General features: G+C 33.9%; 2 protein-coding genes across 9 annotated transcripts in view; one reads left to right on the forward strand and one right to left on the reverse strand.

Annotated features, from left to right (window-relative positions):
* The window catches only part of LOC105669315 (lachesin-like), a 264,653-nt gene extending 249,701 nt beyond the window's left edge, over positions 1-14,952 (forward strand). For all 8 annotated transcript variants that reach the window (XM_067354711.1, XM_067354710.1, XM_012362198.2 and 5 more), the window contains one exon: positions 1,178-14,952. In XM_067354711.1, coding sequence (XP_067210812.1) covers positions 1,178-1,287 — 110 coding nt within the window. In that variant the 3' untranslated portion in view covers positions 1,288-14,952. The remainder of the gene's footprint in view (positions 1-1,177) is intronic.
* Positions 1-19,922, reverse strand: part of LOC105669316 (alpha-(1,3)-fucosyltransferase C-like) — a 99,595-nt gene extending 79,673 nt beyond the window's left edge. The window contains exons 1-2 of the mRNA XM_067354721.1: positions 19,368-19,922; positions 17,683-17,722 (exon numbers count right to left, since the gene is read on the reverse strand). The gene's annotated coding sequence lies outside the window, so the exon portion shown is untranslated. The remainder of the gene's footprint in view (positions 1-17,682; positions 17,723-19,367) is intronic.
* Positions 19,923-24,269: the final 4,347 nt, after the last annotated feature.

The following is a 24,269-nucleotide window of genomic DNA, read 5'->3' on the forward strand; positions in this document are numbered from 1 at the left end:
CTAATGAGCCTTGATATTTTCGCATTATCTCAGTTGACGATTCCGTCCATTTATACAGAACGCACATGACTTTGTTTCAAAAAAGTATTCTATATTAAATAAGCATACCTATAATTAGTATTAGCAATTGAAAGCTTTTAATCACTTGAATAGATATGATTTTATCATCATGTTATCATTTCAACCTGATTATGTTCAACTTAGTTTTCGTATGTTCATCTTTGTTTGTTAAATCCCGAGTCTTCTATTTTTGCAGACTATTCATATCATTGTTGCGATCGTTTTTTTACATTGCTTGAAATAAAATATTATTCCGTTTTTCATCTGTCCATAGCTATCTTTAAAGTAAGAGCGAAATTAATTCTAAATCTGAATTTGAAGTCTGCATCCGTCGTTCCATCAGATAATCCGCCATTCGTGGATAGATATAATATTTTGGGAACAATCAATATCGAAATGAAAAAAAAAAAAAAATGTTTACTGTAGTCTTTTCGCAGAATTAAAGATTTTCAGAGGTGTCGTTATATTGAAATTTGTATGACAAAAACGGAACGATCAATAAAGAATATTGGTGATTGCCAATTCGACGAGGGAATTTCCTGATCAGAATTTCAAATTGAATCGAGGAAAGCAGAAATATTTCTATCACATAAAAATTGCAATAATAAAGGTACTGTTTTGAAAAATGACGTAAGAAGCTCGAGAGTGCTTGATTTAAAGTAGATGGGCGAAAAGAATTGTGGAGGCCGGGATGTTAAGCAGTCGAAACGACCTTTCTATAGCGATCCGCCTACATTTTTCTCTGCGTGAAAAAGAATAGTAACAGCCTCAGGTGGATTATCTAATATATGCAGAATGTCTTCGTAAAGTATTCTTATCGCTGTACCGTGGATTTCTCAATAATTGGAGAGCAGTTTTTTTTTTTAAATAAAATCTTAGAATAAGCAAGCTCTAAAATTCACCAGAATTTATTTTTTATACGCTTGAGAGTTGAAAAGTTATCAGTAGCTTGATAATCTTAGTTTAGATGAAAATGCACTCAATGTTTATCTAAAATACTTTCATGTGAAAGAATCGCGGGACACCTCTGGGGACACCTCGTACATGTAAACTCGCGCACGTAGAAGTCTCGTGCATAACGGCGTCGAGTAACACGCGAAATGCATTTCTGTTTCAGGAAGCGCGTACATCATCAGATGGAGTGCGCCGCAGTTGATGGTCGTGGCGGTGCAGTACATTCTCACGGGGCCCTATATGCCCCCCTACGTGCCCCAGACGGCGAATTAAGACGTCGGGAGAAAAGAAGTACCGTCGCGCCCGTTTGTCCGAGGTGAGGTCGTCGACGACACGACGAGGAGCCGGCAGTTCTGGGTTCCTAAAATATATCGTCGTGTACCTTTCGCGCGAAACGCGCTTTTTGCGGAGCGGACGGAGTACGCGGAATACTAGAGTACTAGTGGACAGGAAATACGCTTGCGAACGGGTAAATAGTTTACGACCAACAGACACCGATCTATTCCGATCCGGAATGGATTTTGTTTTATGTATTGCCGATCGAATATTCTAACTGCGAGATTTTCACGGCGACGCGACGTATTACGTAATAATTTTATTCTTACTTAATGCATGATATGAAAATTCCTAATCGTGCTCGATAGAGTCCGTTTTCGTTATAAGCATGTCATCTAACTTTCTAACAAAATTGTATGAAACTTTTTGTGCGCAGGATCAATAAATTAATTTGCTGTATTTAATTAACGTTTACATATTTAATATTTAAACAGCTAAGTGTCGTCGATACTAATTGGCGACGAATTGTGATACTGAATCTTAAGTATTAATACCACAGAGTAAATACATTTAAAAATATGTGTGAATAATTTTAAACCAAGACACATGATATATTCGCAGCGAAAACTTAAACGGTTTCGTATTCGAATAAATTTACTGAGTTACACAGTATGGTTTTTTTAAGAGCTAGTGTCTGTGATATTTTTTTTTTAATAGTTAACAGACATAGAAAAATATATAATAATTTGATGAAATTTGATTCGATTTAGTTGCTTTAACATTTCCGATAGATTCATGTCGCGATATTTAGATGCACGTATCAAATAAAAAACCTACTGAATAAATATTCTATTGCGGTAAGTCTAGAATCATGGTTCGTTGTTCCGTAATATGCAGAAAAGTTCATAAACTAACTTGGCAGTCAAACGAAAGAATTGTGCGTTTTCTCGACGTGTGATTTACGTATTATATAGGTTGACGCACCTTGAGACCAACATGTTATACGCAATGAAGAAGCGTCCAAGAGTTTCCTCTAGAGAATAGGGGGAATTTGATTAATGCCTCGGCACGTGAAAAATAGCAGGGGCGCGGCCGCAACTCCTCGAAATAGCAAGAGAGGCAATGACGTAAGAGTCATTGAAAATATTTTCTCGCAACCTGTAAAAAAAAAAAAATGGTTGCATGCCTTCGAAAATATCCATTAAAAACTCTTCATAATGAAGTTATAAAGTGTAACACAAAAATATCCGTAGGAAAACATATAAGTATATATAATGTGTAGATAATTTTGCTGAAAATACGGACCTTGTATAAAAACAGGCTTTAATGCAATAATACGAGCGACAAGGAACAGAATAGCAATAAAAGTCATTGCTTTTTATACACATTTTGTTGTGCGCAGGTTGTCAGTTTTATGGACCAAAAATAAAATTTATTACAGATCAGGGCACATTATTGTCCGGTAAAATTTATATGAACTTCGAATGTTCGATCTATCACGGCGAGAGATTATTGCCTCGTGAAAATTTACGAATATTGTATGTTCATTAAATGTTCTCTCCGTTTAATTAAGAGTGTATACATATATTCCGCAGCGAGAACGCTCTTGGCAATTTTTAATTATCACATACGTCGGGACATTATTATTCGCTAATTAAACGTCTATATAAAATTCGCTCGCTCCGCGTACCTCAATACTGCACTGATTTCCACTACTGCCATCAAATAGCGCATAAGACTGATTCGATTAAAATTATAATATAAGATAGGGCCACTCTCGAGTTTACAGACTCAAAGAAGCTGGTATTACAACTCGCGATTTATACTCCTTTTGATTACCTGAAAATTATGATACTCATCTGGGTACTGTAATTGCGTGCACCCGTTAACGAAATAGTCTCGCTCGGTTATTACTGTAAGAGAATCGCTTTGCACTGTTATAAGCGCGCTACAAGCGCACGATTCCTATCGAAGAAACAATAGGTCGTGACTGAATTAATATACGAGCGTGAAATTAAATTACTTTATGTACAAAGAAACGAGTATATCGAGCAGCAACATTTCTCTGTAGCTGAAAGTCTCTGCGCGCCGGTTAATTGCTTCTTCTCATTCATTACTCTTTATATGCGCCATTATACATATCAGAACTTCGGCGTTTTGTACTCTATGTTAATTACATTTTAGTTATCGAACTTTATTAAGGGATTTTTTTTAGAACAGAATCATTCAAAGTTGTAATAATGTTCAACCGAATTGTAATGAATAATATTTGTTAAATTCTGATTACATATCTCTATTACGAACTTTTTCATTTAACAAGTATGCTTGCAGCAATTAAAAATTACAATGTTTTTTTCTGAACAAATAGAAGCCACCGCTTTTGCAAAACACAATTGCCTTAAAAGAAAAAGATATATCTGCCTTAATACACAACAAATAACATGTTAATCTTTTTACACCGAATACCGCTTCGAATTTGCATGAAAGCCATTCGTCATCCGATTAAGAACTATTTGTGCTTTACACGAAACACGCCATAAATTAGTATAGAAAGTTTCGATCGCACAAAGAAGACTTCGACAAAGTATTCGATCGGAAAATCTCGCAAACAGCGAAACTTGTGTTGATTCAAGATTGAAAAGTTCAGCTGTATGTGTCCGACGAGGTTTCAAGGAAAAACGGAATGCAAAACTATATGCTTTTAACGGCAAAATATAGAAATCACGTTTCTATTATTTAATCTTTAGAGTAAGTACACTTTTAATTATCAACAAGCATGAACGGCGACATGTTTCGTGACGAACAAACTATTGATCTTGTTAAAAAAAGAAAAATAGACCGACCATCGGCGTATTCCGATCTTTCCCTCTCGGAAATAGCACAAACAGCAGCCGTCGCTTCTGTAACGCGACACGACGAGATTCGTTTCAGAGAGATCACCAGATTTGGATATCGAAAGGGTACACCTTGACCGCCGCTTTATCTTGATCCCTTTTCCGGAAATGCGCGCGCGGACGAACGGGCGCGAAGCTTACACGCGCGCCCCACGAAGCGACGACCGCGCAACACGCCGAAATATACAATCTCGTGCCGATATAATTGTACAGCGCGACGGAGGTATCATTCCGTAATCTATGTAGTCCCGGTCGGATGGGGGATTATGTTAAGCGATGCGTGAGCGCGGCCACAGTCCATGGCAATCCAGGCGTAACAGAGATACTGCTCGGTGACGTCGTTATACTCGCACACATGCGAAGTGCTTGTATACGCATTCCGCGATTATGTGTCGTACATAAACGTACGTATATACATTACACGACCGATGTATATTTGTATATCATAGACGATATGCCCGTGCAATGCATTACCGCGACTACAAAAGGACGCGTCCAGGGATGAATCTATCTAGATACTAATGAAACGAGCTCCGCGTGCTCACGATTATCAAACTGATTGTCTTATATGATGAATTCCGGCTATAGTATTCGTCAAGTTGTCAAAATTGTCGAAAGAAATCTTCATCATAATTTTCCAAAATTTATCAGATATATGTTGCAAGTAAGCGTCAAGCTCAGGGTCGGATGTACGATTTTGTGGCCCCTAAGCTATGATCTTAAGAAGGCCCCCTCTTATTAACAAAAAATACATTTTTTTTAATCTTTTCTATACTAAAGAGGCCCCCTTATAATGTGAGGCCCCTAAGCTGTAGCTTATCTAGCTTATGTGTAGATCCGGCACTGGTCAAGCTAAAGCTCCGTTAAAATGAAATCGGTGTCAAATTCAATAAAAAGGATAATTTTTCATTATTCATTCACATATCAAATTCTGGGACAGCAAATTTTATATAATTTGTATTTTAAAAGTATTTTAAATTTATTTATTAATTTATTTCAATGTTTTTGATAGAAAAGAATAAAATATAAATTTAGAAAGCGCTATTAAAATGTCATATACTCTAGAGACACTTGCATTAAAAAAATAAAAGATGTATTCTATTTTAAAATTATTAATTTAAATATCTGAGAAGTACCTAATCATTCGTCCCTGAGTGCATAGTCGAATTAATCGCGAGGATAAGCCACAATATTACGATTAATAAGCAGAAAATGTGGTGGTACGCCGATACATGCTGTCACCGCGATTGTCAGGAATGGCATATCACATACATATGTATACCAGATGACGCGTTTTTCGAGCAGTGTATTACGGTTCGCGGGACAATTGTGGGATTCATCGCGCGAGCGAGATTGAATACCGTTAAACATAGAGAGAGAGAAAATGTTGACATTTTTTTCGTGAATATATTGCTACACGAATGGTGCATTTTGCATTATATATTAACAATAAGTTATATACTATATATATTAGACTATCTCGAAAATGTAAATTATCAGAGCTATAAAGCTGATAACCGGGATTTTTACTTTTTTTGCGCAAGAATTGATTGTCAGCACATAACGATTTAATGTGCAATCGTGTGTTTTCGTTATTGTTACATGTTTCTTTTTCATTTTTGAAATAAATAATAATTGTTATTATTATTCAATTGTCATTAGCGGTTAAAATTAATATTACGTTCTTTTATTTACAGTTGATTGTTTAATTTTTTTTAATAAAAATATTCAATAACGAGTGTTTACAATTTATTTGAGCAGTTTAATAAAAAAAATTAAAATACTGTTGATAATTCTGATGCACTATAGAAAGGTTTTATTTTTTCAAAAGTAATTTGTTTTTGCTAGTTTTTGCTTTCTATTTAACTTGGCAAAAATGTCAATACGCGCGTTTATATGTAGGCTGTTCTACAAAGAGACAGACCAATCGTATCATCAGTTAATAACAGATTTATTTGCATAAGATTGTGCATAAACTCAAATCTAGTAGTTTTATGTTTTTATTATCAATCTCTATTATCAATATTATCAGTAGTAGATACTTTTACATTTACATTGTATTTGATTATTCTGTATTGATTTGTAATATTCTTTACGCCCCAACATCTGCGTTTGATTCTCATGGCTTCTTTTTCCGTTGGTTTATATTTAAAATATGCACTATTCAAAATATAATTTAAATCAATATCTCATTTTATAGAAAAGACTCTATTCGAATCTAAGACCATCTTATATTTGCGTTATGGAATAACGGAATCTGTTCGAATTTTAAATGAGATACATTTTACGACGCTATTAAGTATTAAACCAGAAAGCTTGATACTCTTCGCTTCTACGAGAATTTATGTCCGTATTCATTATTGCCACAGTAAAAAGACGCTTCTTTAAGAAGCTTCGCCTGTCTAAGATGAAGCAGCAATAAAATCTCGGTGCTGCGTGATCATTTTCTAAAAAGTGCTGTGTACACAGATTTTACCTTAAAGCTTATCGCACTCTATCAAAAGTGCAGGAGATATGAAATATTAAAAAAGACTTTATTATCTATTTTTATTTATTTTTTTAAATCTATTTTAGTTTCTTAATAATTTTGTAATTTAAAATAATATTATAATATATATTACAGATAAGCAATACTATCAATATTATTATTAATATTTCCATAAAAGATTTTACGATAATCATTCTTTTATTATAATGAGAGAGAAGAGTAGCAGCAAATTTTATAATAGAAAAATGTAAGCCAAAATGACGTATTTATTTTATTTCAGTACTAAAAAAACAAAACTACAAATGTACTTTCAATCCCGTAATATTACATCGAAATTAAAGCATCCGCTTTGATATTTTTGCATTTCCAGAAAGAATTTAGATATTGATTTCCACATATTAAATCAACATATATCGGGATTTTATTTTCTTGCTGTTACGAAACATAAAATAAAAATCCTATTTGTTTTATTTTCATTTTTGTGATTACGTCGTATTCATGTGCTGGAATAAGAAATTTAAATTTGACTATTGATTTTTACACTGCAAAGCTAAAACAAATTCTATTCTAACGCTAAAATTTATATTTCGTATAATCATGTTCTTCATTACAATGTCCTACTTTTCCTTTAATTGTAGACATTAGAGTTTATCTTCTCTAACGAAACTTATTCCGCGCGACATTTTCTTGTCTCATAGAACAAAGAGCGAGGAGAAAAGGCAGGCAAAGAAATAGTGATTGTTAAATTTTACGATATACTCTTCATATCCTCCTTATTATGTAATCATGGCGAAAGAAGTAATGAATGAATTTCATATATTTTTTATTCTCAAATCTTGGGAAGTAGATTGTTTATGTAGCATGTTGCTTACTACAATATTGAAAATCCACTCGTGCTTTTCGTAACACGAATTAAATATTATTTCGTCGCGTTTCAATTGTACACATTGCAAATTATACTATATTCTCTTATTAAGTTTTATTAGCTATCTTCGATTTAAGCTTAGTTTGAATCGTTAATATTATTCTCATCGCGGTTACTATTTATACGCATTGCTATAATTTTTCGTAATATTGTCAGCTATTATTGTTGCGATACTAAAGCTATTTTAAAAATCTCCGTTGTGTTCGCTACAATGCACGGTACTTCCAACGGTACTATTAATGTAGCTTAAACGATTGTCATCATATCCAGCGTGCGGCAACGTGGAATGTATTATATTTCCATGAGAAAAGCTCGCGTCCCCTGTGATATTGCCCGAATGCGCGCCCGTGAAGATTTACCTTCGTCCCAACGAAAACATTTATTCTGCATTACGTAAAAGTACCTTTACGTTGTAATTTCTGCTACGTAACTCGCGCGTCTTGTAATATTTGTTCCGACCGGTAAAACCCTCTTCGCACTACTTATCCTTTCTGTCATTACATTCCAGCCAGATGCATTGTGTCGTAATATCGGTATATTTGATTGCCGCTGCTGTAAATTGCTCTTGTGACATCTGGATTTCAGCACGTAATTGTAGCGTAAAAAGAATCTTTTTGTAGGTATTTTATATTAGACACTGTTCGCGGATAAAGCGACGCGCAGTTCAGTCATGTCTGTTTATCCGACAGCAGACTAATGCTCTTCACATCGACTCATGTGTAAGGCGATAAAACGCAATTGCAATTCCTCGCAATCTCAAAACATTTCACGCCCAGTTTACCACGATCCGTCCGTAACGGGTTGCGGCCGCCTAAATATTGTCTCGGAATGAATTCAATCCACGTTTTATTTTCATTTTCTTTTGTCCTCGCTTTAACAGCCCCGTTCATCGCGGGGAAGCGCAATTTTCCGCGTGAAAAGCGATCGCGTTCAAGAGATGTAAGAACGATTAACCGCGCTGATGCGAAAGTTTGTCTGCATTATCGAAACTATTATCAGGAAGTTTAACTGTGGGTAAGTTATAGTCGAGCGTCTAAAACTATACTCAAGAAATTTATGAATAACAAAGGAGGCGGAAATAAATTAAATTTTAAAAGCAATTTATATTGATTAAGTTTATATACCAATTTTTTTCTTATACTTTTATCATTAACTTCAGTAAATAAGCAACGTAAAAATATGTCATGGTTAAAGATTGTTTCACGCACTTATTTTTTGAAGAAATGCATCACACGTATCGCTTTTTTGAAATAGTTATCGTAAATATAAGCACAGATCTATTAGCTATTTATTAACGTATCGTGATTCCGCGTTGTTGCTACAAGGTACAGGTATATTTTTCCGACGATACCGAATTTCTTATGATTCAGGCGCCCCTTAAATTCGCTGACGTGCGCCAGTTGTACGATACCACTACGTGAAATTGGTTGCCAGGTCGGTTTTTTATCCGCAATATACGACGCACGTGCGCGGACGTATCTTTGGAATGCCGCTTCAACGAGCACAGTGCACGCAAAATCATAGAACAGCGAAATAACGGGGAGAAAGGGACGGCGGAAGAGGGAGACAAAATAGAGAATTCCGTTATACACGACGTGCATCTTCACTTTACTCTCCCTGCTTGGCTCTCTCCCTGCCTCATTTAACACAAGCCATTCATAATAAGATGAAGCCCGCCAAAGTGTTGTCCTTAAACCAACCCAATCTGTTGCGTTTTGCATCTCCTTTATTTCATTCACATTCTTCCCGTTTATAAAATATTCCGAAATATAGTTTTATTCTGCTTAAATAAGCGCTATATTAAGCTGACATTTTTTTATGGATTGATTTAAAATATACTTCACTGCGATATATACTTGTATGAATATAATATTACACTATTGGGATCTCCATTTTTGTCGAGAAAAGATGAACTCTACCTTATGTATCCGTAGATGAAAGGGAGCGTGCTCCGGCAAGTTTTCGGAGCAGCATCTAATAGATAAAACGTCTGCACACGCGAATCGTTCGCCCACGTGGATAACGTTCGCTTCTAAGCTAAATTTTTATCTATGTACCATTTTCCTGTGACATAAATGAGAGTAGTGTTTCAACCGCGCGCGTGATGCACACGTAAAATCGTAGAACATCACACGTGTAATAGGGAACGCGAGAGATGATGCGGGGCTAGTTATATCGAGCATGAGCGAGAGTAAGAGAACGGGAGAGCAAGAGAGGGCAAAGCGGAAAGGACTATCGCTTTATATATATATATAAAATATACATATATATATAATATATATATAATATATATATATATATATATATATATATATATATATATATATAGGGGATCCTGTTATACACAGTCTGTATCATCACTTTGCGATGTACTTGCGAGCTTTTCCCGCCTCGTTTAACACGGCCCATTCATAATAGGATGACGGCCGCGAAAGTATTGCCGGTTATCGCGCCGCGCGCACCACCTCGCCGGCCAAACATTGTCCGACCTCCGATTTAGCGTCGTTCTCGTCTCTTTCTCTCGCGTCCCGGGGCGAGAACACCTATTGTCCTGAATTACGAGGTGCTGGTCGTCCGGTGGTCGCGGTCCACACTTTTGCAGCCGTCGGCGGCTCATAATCGCCAGATTGGTACGACAAAATTGGTCGGCCCAGTCATTCCGTTCGGACAACTATCGGGAAATACCCGCTATAAATTTCGCACTCGGTATTTTGTCGTGGATATTAAATCGTATACTGATACGCAAGGTATTATTGCGCTGTCACACGATGCAGCGGACGCGACTAATTGTAAATGACATCTTCCTGGCGCATACGAATGCAAACCAATTGATCGTAAGTATTATTTGGAAAAGAAGGAAACAGTTTGAAAAATTATTCAATCATCTCTACGATAATATCTATGTTGTATTAAATTAATCCCGTGGCCGCCAATATCCGATTTATTGAACGTCGAATATATATATAGACGACTAATCGATAAAATATCAATGTATCAGGTGATATATTTCACTTTTTATTTCAAAACAATGTGCTTTAAACTCAAGTGTAATAAATATTTCATAAAAATAAATATAATAAAAAAATCTTATTTAAAAAAATTATTTTTATTTTATTTTAAAATTTGATTGGCGGTCAAGGGATTAAAGTTAAAGCTGATGTTAGCCCTTAGAATTTAACCCTCGCCTTTACGACGACGCAGATTATTTGTGCCACAGTCACGATTGTTTTGTTTACATCGCTTAAGACGATATATCTACTGTCCAATCTCACTTTTGGTTTTTAGAATGTAAAAGCAAAATTCTACCGGGTCCGAATGGATCCAATATCTGTCGTGCGGTTGGCGGTTAGGTGATCCGCCGTCCGGGGATTAAAAGTTTGCGCAGAGAATTCGTCCGACATGTACCGTTTGAAATTTTCAAAGAAGCTTTACAGAATGTACACATGAAACGATTCACTTGAGATGATAACCGAGCATAATATCATTGTTTATGGGTGTGTGAGATAATGGCAGACATGCGCGGTGATCGTCAGAGGCTTGTAGAACGTAATCTCTCACGTGCATCACATACGACGCGTATCGTGTGTTTTCGTATGTAAATCTCGAAGCGACATCATACTTTAAAGTCATGAGACTTGTTTGACAAAGTTTTAACAAAATATGGCCACGTAAATATTCAAAACTTAAGTCAACATTGTTTTATTTTTATTTAAAACAAAAAGTGATATTTTATCACTTTTTGTCGAACGATGACTTGGATATTTATTAATTTTTTTGCGTAGCTGCGCAGAAATCTAATTCGAAATGGATTAATTGGTTAAATAATAATAACACGTATTTCGTTAAAATAATAAATAAATAGTAAACCAACAAAGGAGAAAGAGAATCATTAGTCAGAAACGCAAGTGTCAAATAACTGAAGGTGAAAATGAAACGTATTCTAATGTTCTAAAGTGCTAAAATACGGAACAACGAACTTGAATATTTCCGCACAACGCCAGGAATGAATTCGAAACGTACTCCATCGACTCGAATTCCGCAAAGGGCGCGATTTCGACGATACGCCGAAAGAAAATCTGGCGTACAAACGCAACTGCACGCCATGAGCGACGTGAGTCGTGAAACACGTTGAAAGTATTATTGCTTATACTTTAATGTATTATTATATCAAGTGTTTACGTAAAGATTGCATGAGATAAACATTTTCGGTGCTCAAAGGAAGTGAAAAGGTTTATAAATTTTAATATTAATCGATCGCGCGCCGAATTGCGCTGGCACGAGTCGTGAAAAATTGGGGAGAAAGATCCGATTTCCGGAGCATCTCATTAAATTACACTCGATTTACGACGAGAAATTCGGCGCGCAAGCTGTAAGACAACTGTACATAGCTCAATGTATAAATCTTCATTTTCGGTTTATACTTGTATAAATTTTAAGCATTGCCCCGGCGCCGATCGCGTGCGATCCGATTGACGATCGGTGATGTCACTTCTCCCGGAGGTGCTTCATTCCCGATTATATAAATCTATGTACATAATTTATCGCGTAAGAAGTGCCAAATTCATTGAATACGCGTATGTGCGAGTGCGTGTGCGTGTTTGTATGTGAATTGCGTGCATGGGTTACGCGCCTACGCGCACGATGTGACTGCGTTCGTTGATTATTTCGCACGCGTGATAAGATATAAATAATTGATCGCAGATACAGATGCGCGATTCATATAAACGGAAACGTTCGCAAATCGTAATATTAACATTCAACATTTGCCCATTACGTTATATCCGAATCCGATTCCGAAAGCGTAGCGCGTGTATGAGTTTTATAATTAGAATTTAAATCACTGCCAGTACTGCAATATCGAAATTTAATCCGGATAATTCAAATTTGTGTTCACGTTCACCAATGACCGGCGTGGCGAACTTACTACAATCGTGCGATCGAATGTAAATGTGTAATGCACACAGACGCGATTGACTTGACATCGCCAAGATTTCATCTATCATGCAAATACTCATTGATTTGATTATGCAAAACACTTTGCAACTCTAATACGGACGTATGGACGGAAACAAGTCGGTCGACGTGTAAACTGTGAGTCTTCACGCTTTATGTTTCCGCCCATGCGCAGACAGACCGATCGTAGGATGCATAGCATCGAAGCCGTTGATACAATTATGATAAAGCTATTAACGTGTAACAAATTAGAGACAAATTAATGTGCTTTTTATTTGGAACGAGCGTGAAACGCTTCATTATCCACCGGATCTAGGCGATAATGCCGAATTTTGTAGTCCTAGAAAAGTCAGGGCTGGTCGAACTCGGAGTTTTGTGCCAAAAAGTTTACTCAAACACGCGAAACGTATCTTTCCAATGACAGAAATGTGTGTTTAGAGAATATATTCATTCCTGTATATATATATTCTCAAACAAAGATTAGTAAAATAAAAAAAAGTTTAGTAATGCAACATTATCGATACTTTACGGAATATTCGATTGTTTGTGTTTTTTGCGTAGTGTAAAACGCTGTTCTGTAAGTATATTATTCGCATAAATGTAATTCTTTAGCCGATTAATGGGAGAAAGAGATTACAAAATTAGAGATACCTTTTTTCACATCGTTTCAAATATGAATACGGTAATTCAGGTATGTAATTGCTGTATGCTCGCTCTTATCTCGACACCTTCATTAATCTCGTTTACTTCAGTAACGAAGAAAAACCTTGTTATCGGGAAACGGTCCGCCGTTAAAAACTCGTAACGTAACGCTAATTCCAGTTGCACTGCGTGCAAAATCCTACGGTTTTTTTTTTACGCGTGGGAAATACATATTAAAGGGGACATCCAGACGAAGTGCATGCACTTCGCCAAGTTGCCGCCTCTCCTTGCACCGCCCTGGCTCGACTCACAGCCCTGATAATGACGACGCTCGAGCAACAAACTCACACAAAGAACCTAGCTTGTAAGGGGGCAAACAATAATTATCACGCCGTCGTAAGTCTCGTATATATCGTAGCGAAATCCCGTTACACGCCCGCCACAAAAGCCGGCCGCGACGCGCGGATGATATTATTATTAATTGTTATTGTTGAAACTACGATTAGAGAGACTAAAAGAGAATATTAGAGCGATCGGCCAGTTCGTTTCTGGCGGGCCGGTTTCTTTTGTGGTTCGGCCGACGGTCCTCATTATGTTCCTGTACATAGGTATACATAAACGAAAAGATGTAACCCGCTTAGATATGACCGTACACAGTTATTATCGGAAGGAAAGAAAGTCGGCGCGCGACGACAGTCTATCCTCTCTTCTTCTTCTACGTATTTCCACTTAAAATAAGACGATTGCTTTTCGGATTTTCAGAAAGTTTCTACTTTTATGCGTGCGTCTGTTACTTGTCCGAAGCAATGGCACTTTCTCCTTAATTTTCAGATACGACAGTATTGTATCATAATATAGTGATATTGATAATCAAGTGATGTATTTTATTTATTGATATAATTGACGCAATATGTGACTTATTGCAAGTTTTTATTATCATCTGGTTTTTAAGTAAAATTTATAGTTACAAACTTTTACAAAGTGGAGCAGGTTTTGGTGTAAAGCACAGCAAATCTGTCACAGTTTCCTTGTAAAAACTTTCACTGCTTAGAAGCAAATTGCGGACTCATGTTCTCACTATACATTTCGTGTTAAATGTGGCCGTTTAATTGACGCCAAATTAATCATCAATTTTGAATCAGAGAGCTGCGATTTGCGCTAAGTAAATAATAAAAATATCTTGATATTGTTATTGACGGAAAAAATATTTTTTTCTCTAGTTGTGTCACTGAAAAATTAAGGAGGAAATGTTAAAATTACTTCGACGCGATTCAATAATCAAGATCTTGAAAGAGATGTTACGAGTTTGCCGATTGATATTCGACGAGTAAAAAAGGAAACATATAAGTCGAATGCGATTACGATTACAACTATGGCAAAATCTCTCCTTTATATCGATAGGATTAAGGGGGCAAGGCACATCAGACTATGTGAGAGCTGCGAATCGCTTTTAATGTGCATCATAACTCGCTACGTAGTGTTAATCTAAATGTCGCTACATTTAATATGTAAGTATAGATTGTGTTTTAACTTGTAAAAACAAAACGGCGAAAAACCTTCATTTATCACTTGGAAAGAATATTGTCAATTAAGAATAAAGTCCAGTTAAAACTATTAAACAGACGATCCTTTATACCACATTTTTCGGTTCAGACAAGTATGTTTCACCCACTTTACATTATACGGTCTTTATATATTTCCCTTATTGTGATAAATTATCTAGGCTCAAATGTATGAATAAAAAGGAGAGAAGTATAGTATTTTGTATTAGCCTACTTGTATTATCTCATACCCTTAAGTTGTTTACACATGATTATAAAATATAAAGAGATAGCACATATAATAGATATTTATTATTTGAAACATTACGCACACGGAAAGAACGTTTTTGCTGAAAGATTTAAAAATTGTGCCAGATACAGATCTGAAAATAAATTTTGTTGGACATTCAAAATTTATCAATTTATCAATTACTCGATTTGGAGGCATGGATCGTCAAAACTTTTGTGTGATATGAAAAAGATCGAGTGCTCTATTGATAAATTTTGATTGTCCAACAAAATTTATTTTCAAATCTGTACCTGACACAATTTTCAGATCTTTCAGCAAAAATGTTCTTTCCGTGCAGCAATATATAATTATATATATTATCTTTCTAAATTCAGATTGTTGAATGTGAAACGGTATTTATATATGAATAGTATATATGAATTGATTATGAGTTTAAAGAGATTATAGATATAGAAATACTTTCATATAAATTTTATAACTTACTGGTTCATATAAATACAAATCTAGTTATAAACAAATAAAAAAAAATGTTTGATAACATTTTCAACATTTATTAAATGTTTTATTAAAGCGGATTTTAGCCTTGGATTATAAAAAAGACTCCAACTGGCTTGGTTTGTTTTTTTAGCCTCGGCGCGAAGTATTTCTCGCGCATGGAAAAAATTTCAATCTCTTAATTCGGCCAATCATCGCCGCGATATCTCACGAATATCGCGCTGTAAAGCGCGCAGGCGTTTCCAATTAATTCAGTTTACCGTGAGTGCAATAAAGTCTAATTACGACGGCAAACTGCCCGTGCTAAATCGTCACAGGCACTTTCCGAGAGTGCACTGCGCCTGGCTACGATATTTCATTTGCAGGCGAGTACGTATAATTTTTGAACTGGGAACAAATAAAAATGGTTAGAAGAGCACCGAATCGCGAAGGTGATACTGGAACGTAAAAAAAAAAGGAGGAAAAAAATGTATGAACACATTGATGAAACGACAAGAGACAAGCACAGTACAAATGTACTAGGTACGCGTTCTCGATTTAATATTTCACTAATAAATCGCTAATTTATACCGTAAATAATTATTATATCTTGTGTAATGCATATAGAATTTCTACTTCGTTATGAGTGATCGTTGTTTTATTTTTTTTACCCGTTGCAGCTTCTTAAAATTCTACGCGTTAAAGCGCTCAAAAATATGATAAATACGTATGTATATCTGTTTAATAAATATTAAAATCAATTTTATCCTATAAAATTATTATAATATGAGACAAATGTTTAACAATACGATTATGAAATTAATTTTCAGTAACAATGCATTCTATGCTCTTTCACGATTTATATCATCGATGATTAATAAAACAAATCAAATTTATGCAAAAAAATGAATATCTTAAATGTTGCAAATACACAAACGTAAAAATTTATAAACAAAAATATCCGTAAATGTCGTTTTTTTTTTTTTTTGTTACGAATGTACGTATTAATGTTATTTTGTATACACCGCTCGTACATTGTCGCACTGTGTTATTTATTTAATTCTCACATTTTGTATGTTTGTGCAAAATTCTCATTTAGTTGAAAAATATTTTTAGTCAAACATAATAAACTCGATATCGTAAAATAATATTAAGTTATTGTTTCGTAATTATGAATATCTAATTAACAAAAAATTTCCAACATGCAAATATAAAAATAATGGAAACTAAAGTTTTTATACCATGGACACATTATAATAACGTCATATTTATAATTAATTCATTTACGGACTTTTAACTTATTTTTCTTTTATGAATATAAGATAAAAATATGTAATTAAATTTGTATATGTGTACGTTTTTAATTATACAATTATATACACATTTAGATAGCAATTGTGAAAACTTCCTACTACAATTTGTACCATCCGCTGCAAATTCCGTTCTAAAATACTACACATCAGTTTTATCGAAGAATCAATCAATACAGAAAACCCGCACTTAATTACGCGTATTACGAAATAAGAGCGAACTCATAGACTTTTCGCTCTTAAACATCACGGATTTATATCATCAATTTGGCACAGTAGTATTTGAAGCACAAACGCGACATAAAATTCACTTTATATCATTATAAGTTTTAAATCAAGCAATAGTTCAAGATTTTTATAATTATTATAAGAATTATAATAAAATTGCAGTGAGAAAAGTTTTGTACAAATAATTGTATTAATGATTAATAGAATTTTTCGTTTTATCGACGAAATGCGTATCCCAAATCATACTCTGACAATTTACACTTGTACAAAATTATTTAGTTTATCAATGAGATTAAATAAAAAATATATTTATGTATAATTTATGTATAATACATTAAAAATATTTTGAGCATTATATTTTCAAAATCCATATCTTAATAATTTTAGTTTTTAAGTTAAATTTTTTATAATTAATGTGTTTATATACATACATTTAAAAAATTTTGTAATTTTATTTGATTTAAAAATAATTGCATACATAATATACATATAAAATTTGAAATTTAATCGAATAATTTTATAGTTTGTACTATTTATTTCAAAAAAAGGAAAGTCTGTAAACAAGTATACAATTGTCAAAGCATGGTTTTTTGCAATTATATAATATAGATAACACAAATGTAGATATTGGCAGATAAATAACATGAAATTATTTTATACAATTACATAATCAATAAATTCACTTACCGATCGATGAATCCGAGTTAAGTATACCTTCCAATTGTACCTAGGAAAATTAACACATATTTTAGCTATAAATTATCATACATTGTATGTATGTCGATTATTACATATTATTTAATTATTTCCATTTTCATTAAAACATAAACTATATACAGTAAATTGTGTGAATAATAATTTCCCAATTTTAATGAATATTCAATAACTGCTCCAATAAATTTTAATGTCTTTTTAAAAATTTTAATAGATATGATTGATAAATACAGATTATGTATGTATTATGTTACATAATTATATATATTTTTAAATAATAAAAAATAATTTTACTAGCTAGTGTATTGAAATTTGTTCCACATTCTACAGACTTTGTCTTAGAATGCTTTGTATCAGTTTGCTAATTGTTGTATTTTATATACGTCAAATGAAATGTCTGGGAAAATTAATACATTTTGCTTATTATGAATTATCAAACATTTTGTATATATCGATTATTATTATATCATTTAACTGTTTTTATTTGAATTAAAGCATAATTATATGCAATAAATTACGTAATCAGATAATTGTAATAAATATTTAATAAATGTGTTAGTGAATAATTTTGAAAAATATTTTTAAAACTCTTAATAAATATTTCATAAAACATAACTTTTTTAATTATACCTGTGTGTGCTATCTCAATTATGTACATTATATAAATAATGGGTAATTATGCAGAATACCCACGTCACCTCCGATTTTGACCCAACTGGTCTCATTCGATGCGTTTTTTCTTTAAAAAAAACTTTTTTCTTTCACTAAATTGTCGCTCTGTCCCAGGAGACGAGATATTAAGCGTCAAAGTTCACGACTTTTCAGGTTAAAAAACCTGTCACTTTGACGAATTATAGCGATGTGAGCATACGCTGCGGTCAGGCGCGCATACGATGTAACAGAATTGTGCGCGAAGTATAAAATATATTTCCGATAATCATTAATTGCAAGTCGCAAACCTATATAAAATAGTATAATTATGGACCTTGCTTTGCGTAGACACAGGATATTCCGCCCCCCCTGCGGGGGGGCGAACCCCCTATGTAAAATAAAAATAATAAAACTTTCGTGCGTATTCCAGAGCGGCATAGATTGCTTAATCTATCAAACTAGCTTTAGCATTATATATTTTTGTGCAATCCAAACTAGCATAGCTAGCACAAAAATATATAATGCTAAAGCTAGTTTGATAGATTAAGCAATCTATGCCGCTCTGGAATACGCACGAAAGTTTTATTATTTTTATTTTACACAGGGGGTCCGCCCCCCCGCAGGGGGGGCGGAATACCCTGTGTCTACGCAAAGCAAGGTCCATAATTATACTATTTTATATGGGTTTGCGACTTGCAATTAATGATTATCCGTGCACAATTCTGTTACAACGCATGCGCGCCTGACCGCAGCGTATGCTCACATCGCTATAATTCGTCAAAGTGACAATTTTTTTAACCTGAAAAGTCGTGAACTTTGACGTTTAATATCTCGTCTCCTGGGACAGAGCGACAATTTAGTGAAAGGAAAAAGTTTTTTTAAAAGAAAAAACGCATCGAATGAGACCAGTTGGGTCAAAATCGGAGGTGACGTGGGTATTCTGCATATATAATTACCAAATAATGAAGAAATAATTATATCTAGCAGCTAAAGTATTGTGTTATTACCTCTCTATCTGCTACAAATTTTGCCTTAAAATACTCTACACCAGCTCCATTGAAGCATCGATGAATACTGAAAACTCGAAGTCAGTTATGTGTAGTTCCACTTTTCACAGATTCACATCGCGAATTTACGACACAAAACGTAAACACGAGATAAAAAACATTCTGTAATTCGCAGAATCATAACCTTATATTGTACACACAATCAAAATAAGCGAAACAGACAACAATTTTCTTAGTGGTTGTGCGGCAATAGCTAAGTTTCATGTTATTAATCTAATGCAAAGTATATCGCGCGTCTACGTAATACATACTGTATCTGTGTTATCAAGATACGTTACAGTTTGAACTGTATTGGCTGTACGAATCTGTGATAACAATTGACGAAACGCTGTTAATCGCAAACACGATAATTAATATCGCTCGATACTTTAATCGACACTCCCGATAAAAATGAATGTTCGTTACGCACTTACGAGAACGGATTTATACAGATAAAACACGCAATTCAGCACAGAACATTCACCTGCGTTTTGACACAATGGCGACGTAATGAAGACTCTTATAGTGACCACAGGATGGCGCATGAGTGGATACATATATCGGTAATCGATATCGATCTACTCCATACTTTAGTTTAATATCATGCGCGCTATCTTGTGGTCACTTTAAGAGTCTTCATTACGCCGCCATTATGTCCAAGCCCAAAGTGACATAGAGCGCGAATGCTCCGCGATGAATCGCGTATTTTATCTGTATCCGTATCAATCCATTTTCATAAGTGTATAATGAATGTGCGTTTTTAACGGGAGTGCTGATTAAAGAGACGAGTGACTGCTGAAACGTATGATTTGTCGCGATAATATTCGCGATTAATGGTGTATCATCTTGAGCGCGGTATCGTAGATTCATACTAGAATATTTTGATGAGATACCCGGTACGTACTCTCAACACGCAATGTGCTATTAGATTAGCAACATGTTGAAAGTTTAACTAGTCGGAAATAAATTGAGTAAACATAGTTGCTTTATCCATGTCCGTGCCTGACGATTTCCGCGTAGTCGCTAAGATTGTCATTTGTCCCGCTCGCTCTGACAATAAACGTGTATATAGTATCAAGTACAATTGTGTACTTGAACGCGTTAGAGAACGTGTTTTATCTCGTGTTTACGTTTCCGCGGCGTAGAAATTCGCGATGTGAATCTGTGAAAATTGAAAATAAAGTGTATGTAATTAACAGTGAATTCAATTTTCTGTGCTTTACATCGATTCTTCAATAAAATATTTTAAGGTAAAGTTTACAACAGGTGAAGCAAACAGTACTCTAGCAGATAAATTCAATTATTTAGATGTACATATAGTTATGATAACATATACATGCACAATTAAAAATTTTATATTTATGAAGATGCTTAAAAATATTATTTAAATTATTTATTATCACATTTATTAAATATAATTATATTTTAATTAAAATGGAAACAATTAAATAAGACAGTAATAATATATATATATAATGTTTGATAATTCATAACAATTAATCTATATTAATTACTCCAGGTACAATTGAGAAAGGGTATCTAAAATATAATAACTGGCAAGCTGATGCAGAATATTCTGAAATGAAATCTGCAGTGGATGGAGCAAACTGCAATATCCTAGCTGGTGAGTAAAATTATTTGTTCATTATTTAAATATGTACATGACTGTGATAATACGTACACACACTTGTAGTTTATATTTATTAAATATATTTGTGAAGATTTTTAAAAATATTCATATTAAAATTTACTGAAATATTTATTGAACATTTATTAAAATTTAAAAATAGGTATTCTCGCAATTTACTGTATGTAGTTATGTTTTAAATGAAATGGAAATAATAAAATAATATTTAATAATTAATAATCACATATAAAATATATGATTATTTACAATAATTAAATATATCTACTAATTTTCCTAGGTACAGCTGAGAAAGCGTATTTAGTTAGGGTACAACAATCGGTGAGTAAATTTATTCTCTCGTTACTCTTTATTTTGTGTTATTACACAAAATACTGATATGTATTCGTTGTTTTTCTCTTACTAATATTTATATGGGAATTATTTACCATACAATTTCCAAGAACCACGTTTTAACAATCATATTCTTATCTACAGTTTTGGTATGTTTAAAAATAAATAGTAAAATATATAAAATTAGTTTTTTTTTTTCTAACAATAAAAAATTTTTAATTTTGTACAAGTTATATATACAGGTTATTATTTTTAATTTAAATAAAATTATATCAAATTAAATTATAAATTAAATTATTAAAATTTTAAATACTAATACATAAACACAATGTAAAAAAGAAAATCTTATTAAGATATAAGTTACAAAAATTTAATTTAGAGACTAAAATTATATAGATATAAATTTTGAAAATCTAATGCTCAATATAATTTTATTGTGCATGAATATGCACAATAAAATGCCTATATTTTTTATTAAATCTTTTCGATAAATTTAATCGTTTAATTCATTTTTGTATAAATGCGAATTGTTAAAGTACATTTTCAAGTATTATATTTTGTCAACGTAACAAAGGAGCTATTGTTATTAATATAATTGTTTATATAGCAATTGATATAATCGACTTGCTTTTATGGAATGCTTTTGAACGGTCTTTTTTATTGCATCGTAAAATGTAAAGAGACTTAAATACGTCACGTTTTACGAAAATAGGTCCCTTTGTTTGCATTTTTTTTTAAATATTACAGTATATCTTTTGTCCATGCATTTTCATTATAGCTTTTATAATTTTGAATAATCTTTAGGTATTGTTTTATTAAAAACTCATTCAATCGGAATACAAAATGCTTTTTATCTAACATTTGCGTTTCATGTGTTTTTTAAATTTGCAACGTAAATTTGTGATTTTTTAAAATGATTTGTTTGTGGATTTGCTTTTGTTCAACAATGCGTGAAACTAATAATTATACGTGTCGTCTTCCTTGTTGTTTCGATATTTATCAATTGTTCAATGAAGAATAAAGCAAAGCAGGGTAAGGTAATTGCAATAAATCGCAAATAGTAATACACACATACACGATTATAATTATAATACAATATTAAAAATTTTTTAATTTTATTTTAAATAAAATAACATGTAATTTTAATTAGGTAACAAATTTTAATTAGGTACCAAATTTGTCTGTTTAAATGTATCTATACTCATGATTCTCTTAACCGAATTTTTTTTATAATAAATTATGTATCGTGTACAAAATGTACGAAATTTATCGCTGGACATAGGCATAGCGCCGCGTCATATTATCCGCTTCATCGCGTATAATCCTATCTTCACGCGGACGACACTCGACATGGGTAACCAGATCAAGCCGTCCGATTCCATTTGACGCGAAACACCAGCGACCGCCGCGGATCCGTCGCGGATACACCGTCTTCCGCTTCCGCCGTAATGGATTCAAGGATCCTTCCGTGTTCCGCAGGGAGCCACTGTCTCTCCTTAGCGAGCACTCCCTCGTCGCACTAGACTCACCCCAATCGCGACGTATCCTCTCTAGCTCACACACATATATGTATATATATATATATATATATATATATATGTATATATATATATATATATATATATATATTTTCACAGTCTCTTCCGTACCTCTATCCCTACTCGCCCATCCGCCCCTTCGTATCGCAGTCCCCGCCGTCGCACTTGCTTCTTTTTCCGTCGCGTACAGGAGACTGTGCCGCTTTTGTAGAGTCGTTGCGAAAGGAGCCAAGGGAACTTTAAAGAGACCGGCCGGTTTAAAGCGGTTGTAGTATTCCCAACGGCGGCTTTTGCCGAGCATCTGAATAATATCGTCTTCCCCACCTCGTCTGTGTCTTCACTCGCTCTCGCCGCGTCTTTTTCGCGTCGAACTATCACTACTCGCTCGTCTTCCGCCTTCTCGCGCCCGACATCGTTGCCAATTGCCTTTATGGCATTTTGATTATCTTCGACGTCTCGCGTAGTCTGTGCACACACGAGAGAGTCAATATCAAATTTGCCGCGCGCCATATAAACGATCCGTATAAACGATGAATCAACCAGTGGTTAAAAACAATAATAGTTTTCGACGTTAACAATATTTATTAAATGAAATGCAATGTCATCAAAATCAACAATCTCTTCGATATGTACATTCGACAATGAACAACAATGAACGATATTGATAACAATAAGTAAATGATATTCGCGCAAATGCATTATATTATAAATAACGTTACGAGTTAGCATTTTATGTGCAATATAATAGCACATTTCTTCCATTTATTTATCATTAAAATAATTAAACATATATTTTTAGTTGTTAAGTATTTTATCATTTAATGATCTTTATTTGCCAATATTTTCAATTCAAACAACTAACATATACACATTGTCGTTTACGTTTCTACAGATTTAATATCGCTTATAGCAAGTAATAAATTTTTATGCAAATTACCGATGGAAATTAAATATGAGAAACAAAAATAGCCGTGCCGAGTGTCGTTTGTACGGATTCACGGAAGTGTGTACATTATCAATGCACATCGGTGTAAACAATATCATATTCTTTCGCCATTCATTTCCCGCGAGTTCCACATTTTAATCGCTCGCGATTAAGCAGATTGAAATTAGATTTAATCCGCGTAGCATCATCCAACGCTATTTCTGAATAGAATTTTGCATCAGTGGAGAATTACTAGGAATCTATTATTCTCTTAAGCGTGCTATATCTCGATTCTCTTATTTTCCCTTCAATATTCGCCAGCGTTGCTTGACCAAGTTCTCGAATTATCACGAGGCAAAAACCCAGCGATAAATTCGTTCTTTCACCACGAGTTTGCACCGCTCGATCACGAATTTGCTGCC

The sequence above is a fragment of the Linepithema humile genome, chromosome 5 (assembly GCF_040581485.1).
Source record: "Linepithema humile isolate Giens D197 chromosome 5, Lhum_UNIL_v1.0, whole genome shotgun sequence".
NCBI lineage: Eukaryota > Metazoa > Arthropoda > Insecta > Hymenoptera > Formicidae > Linepithema > Linepithema humile.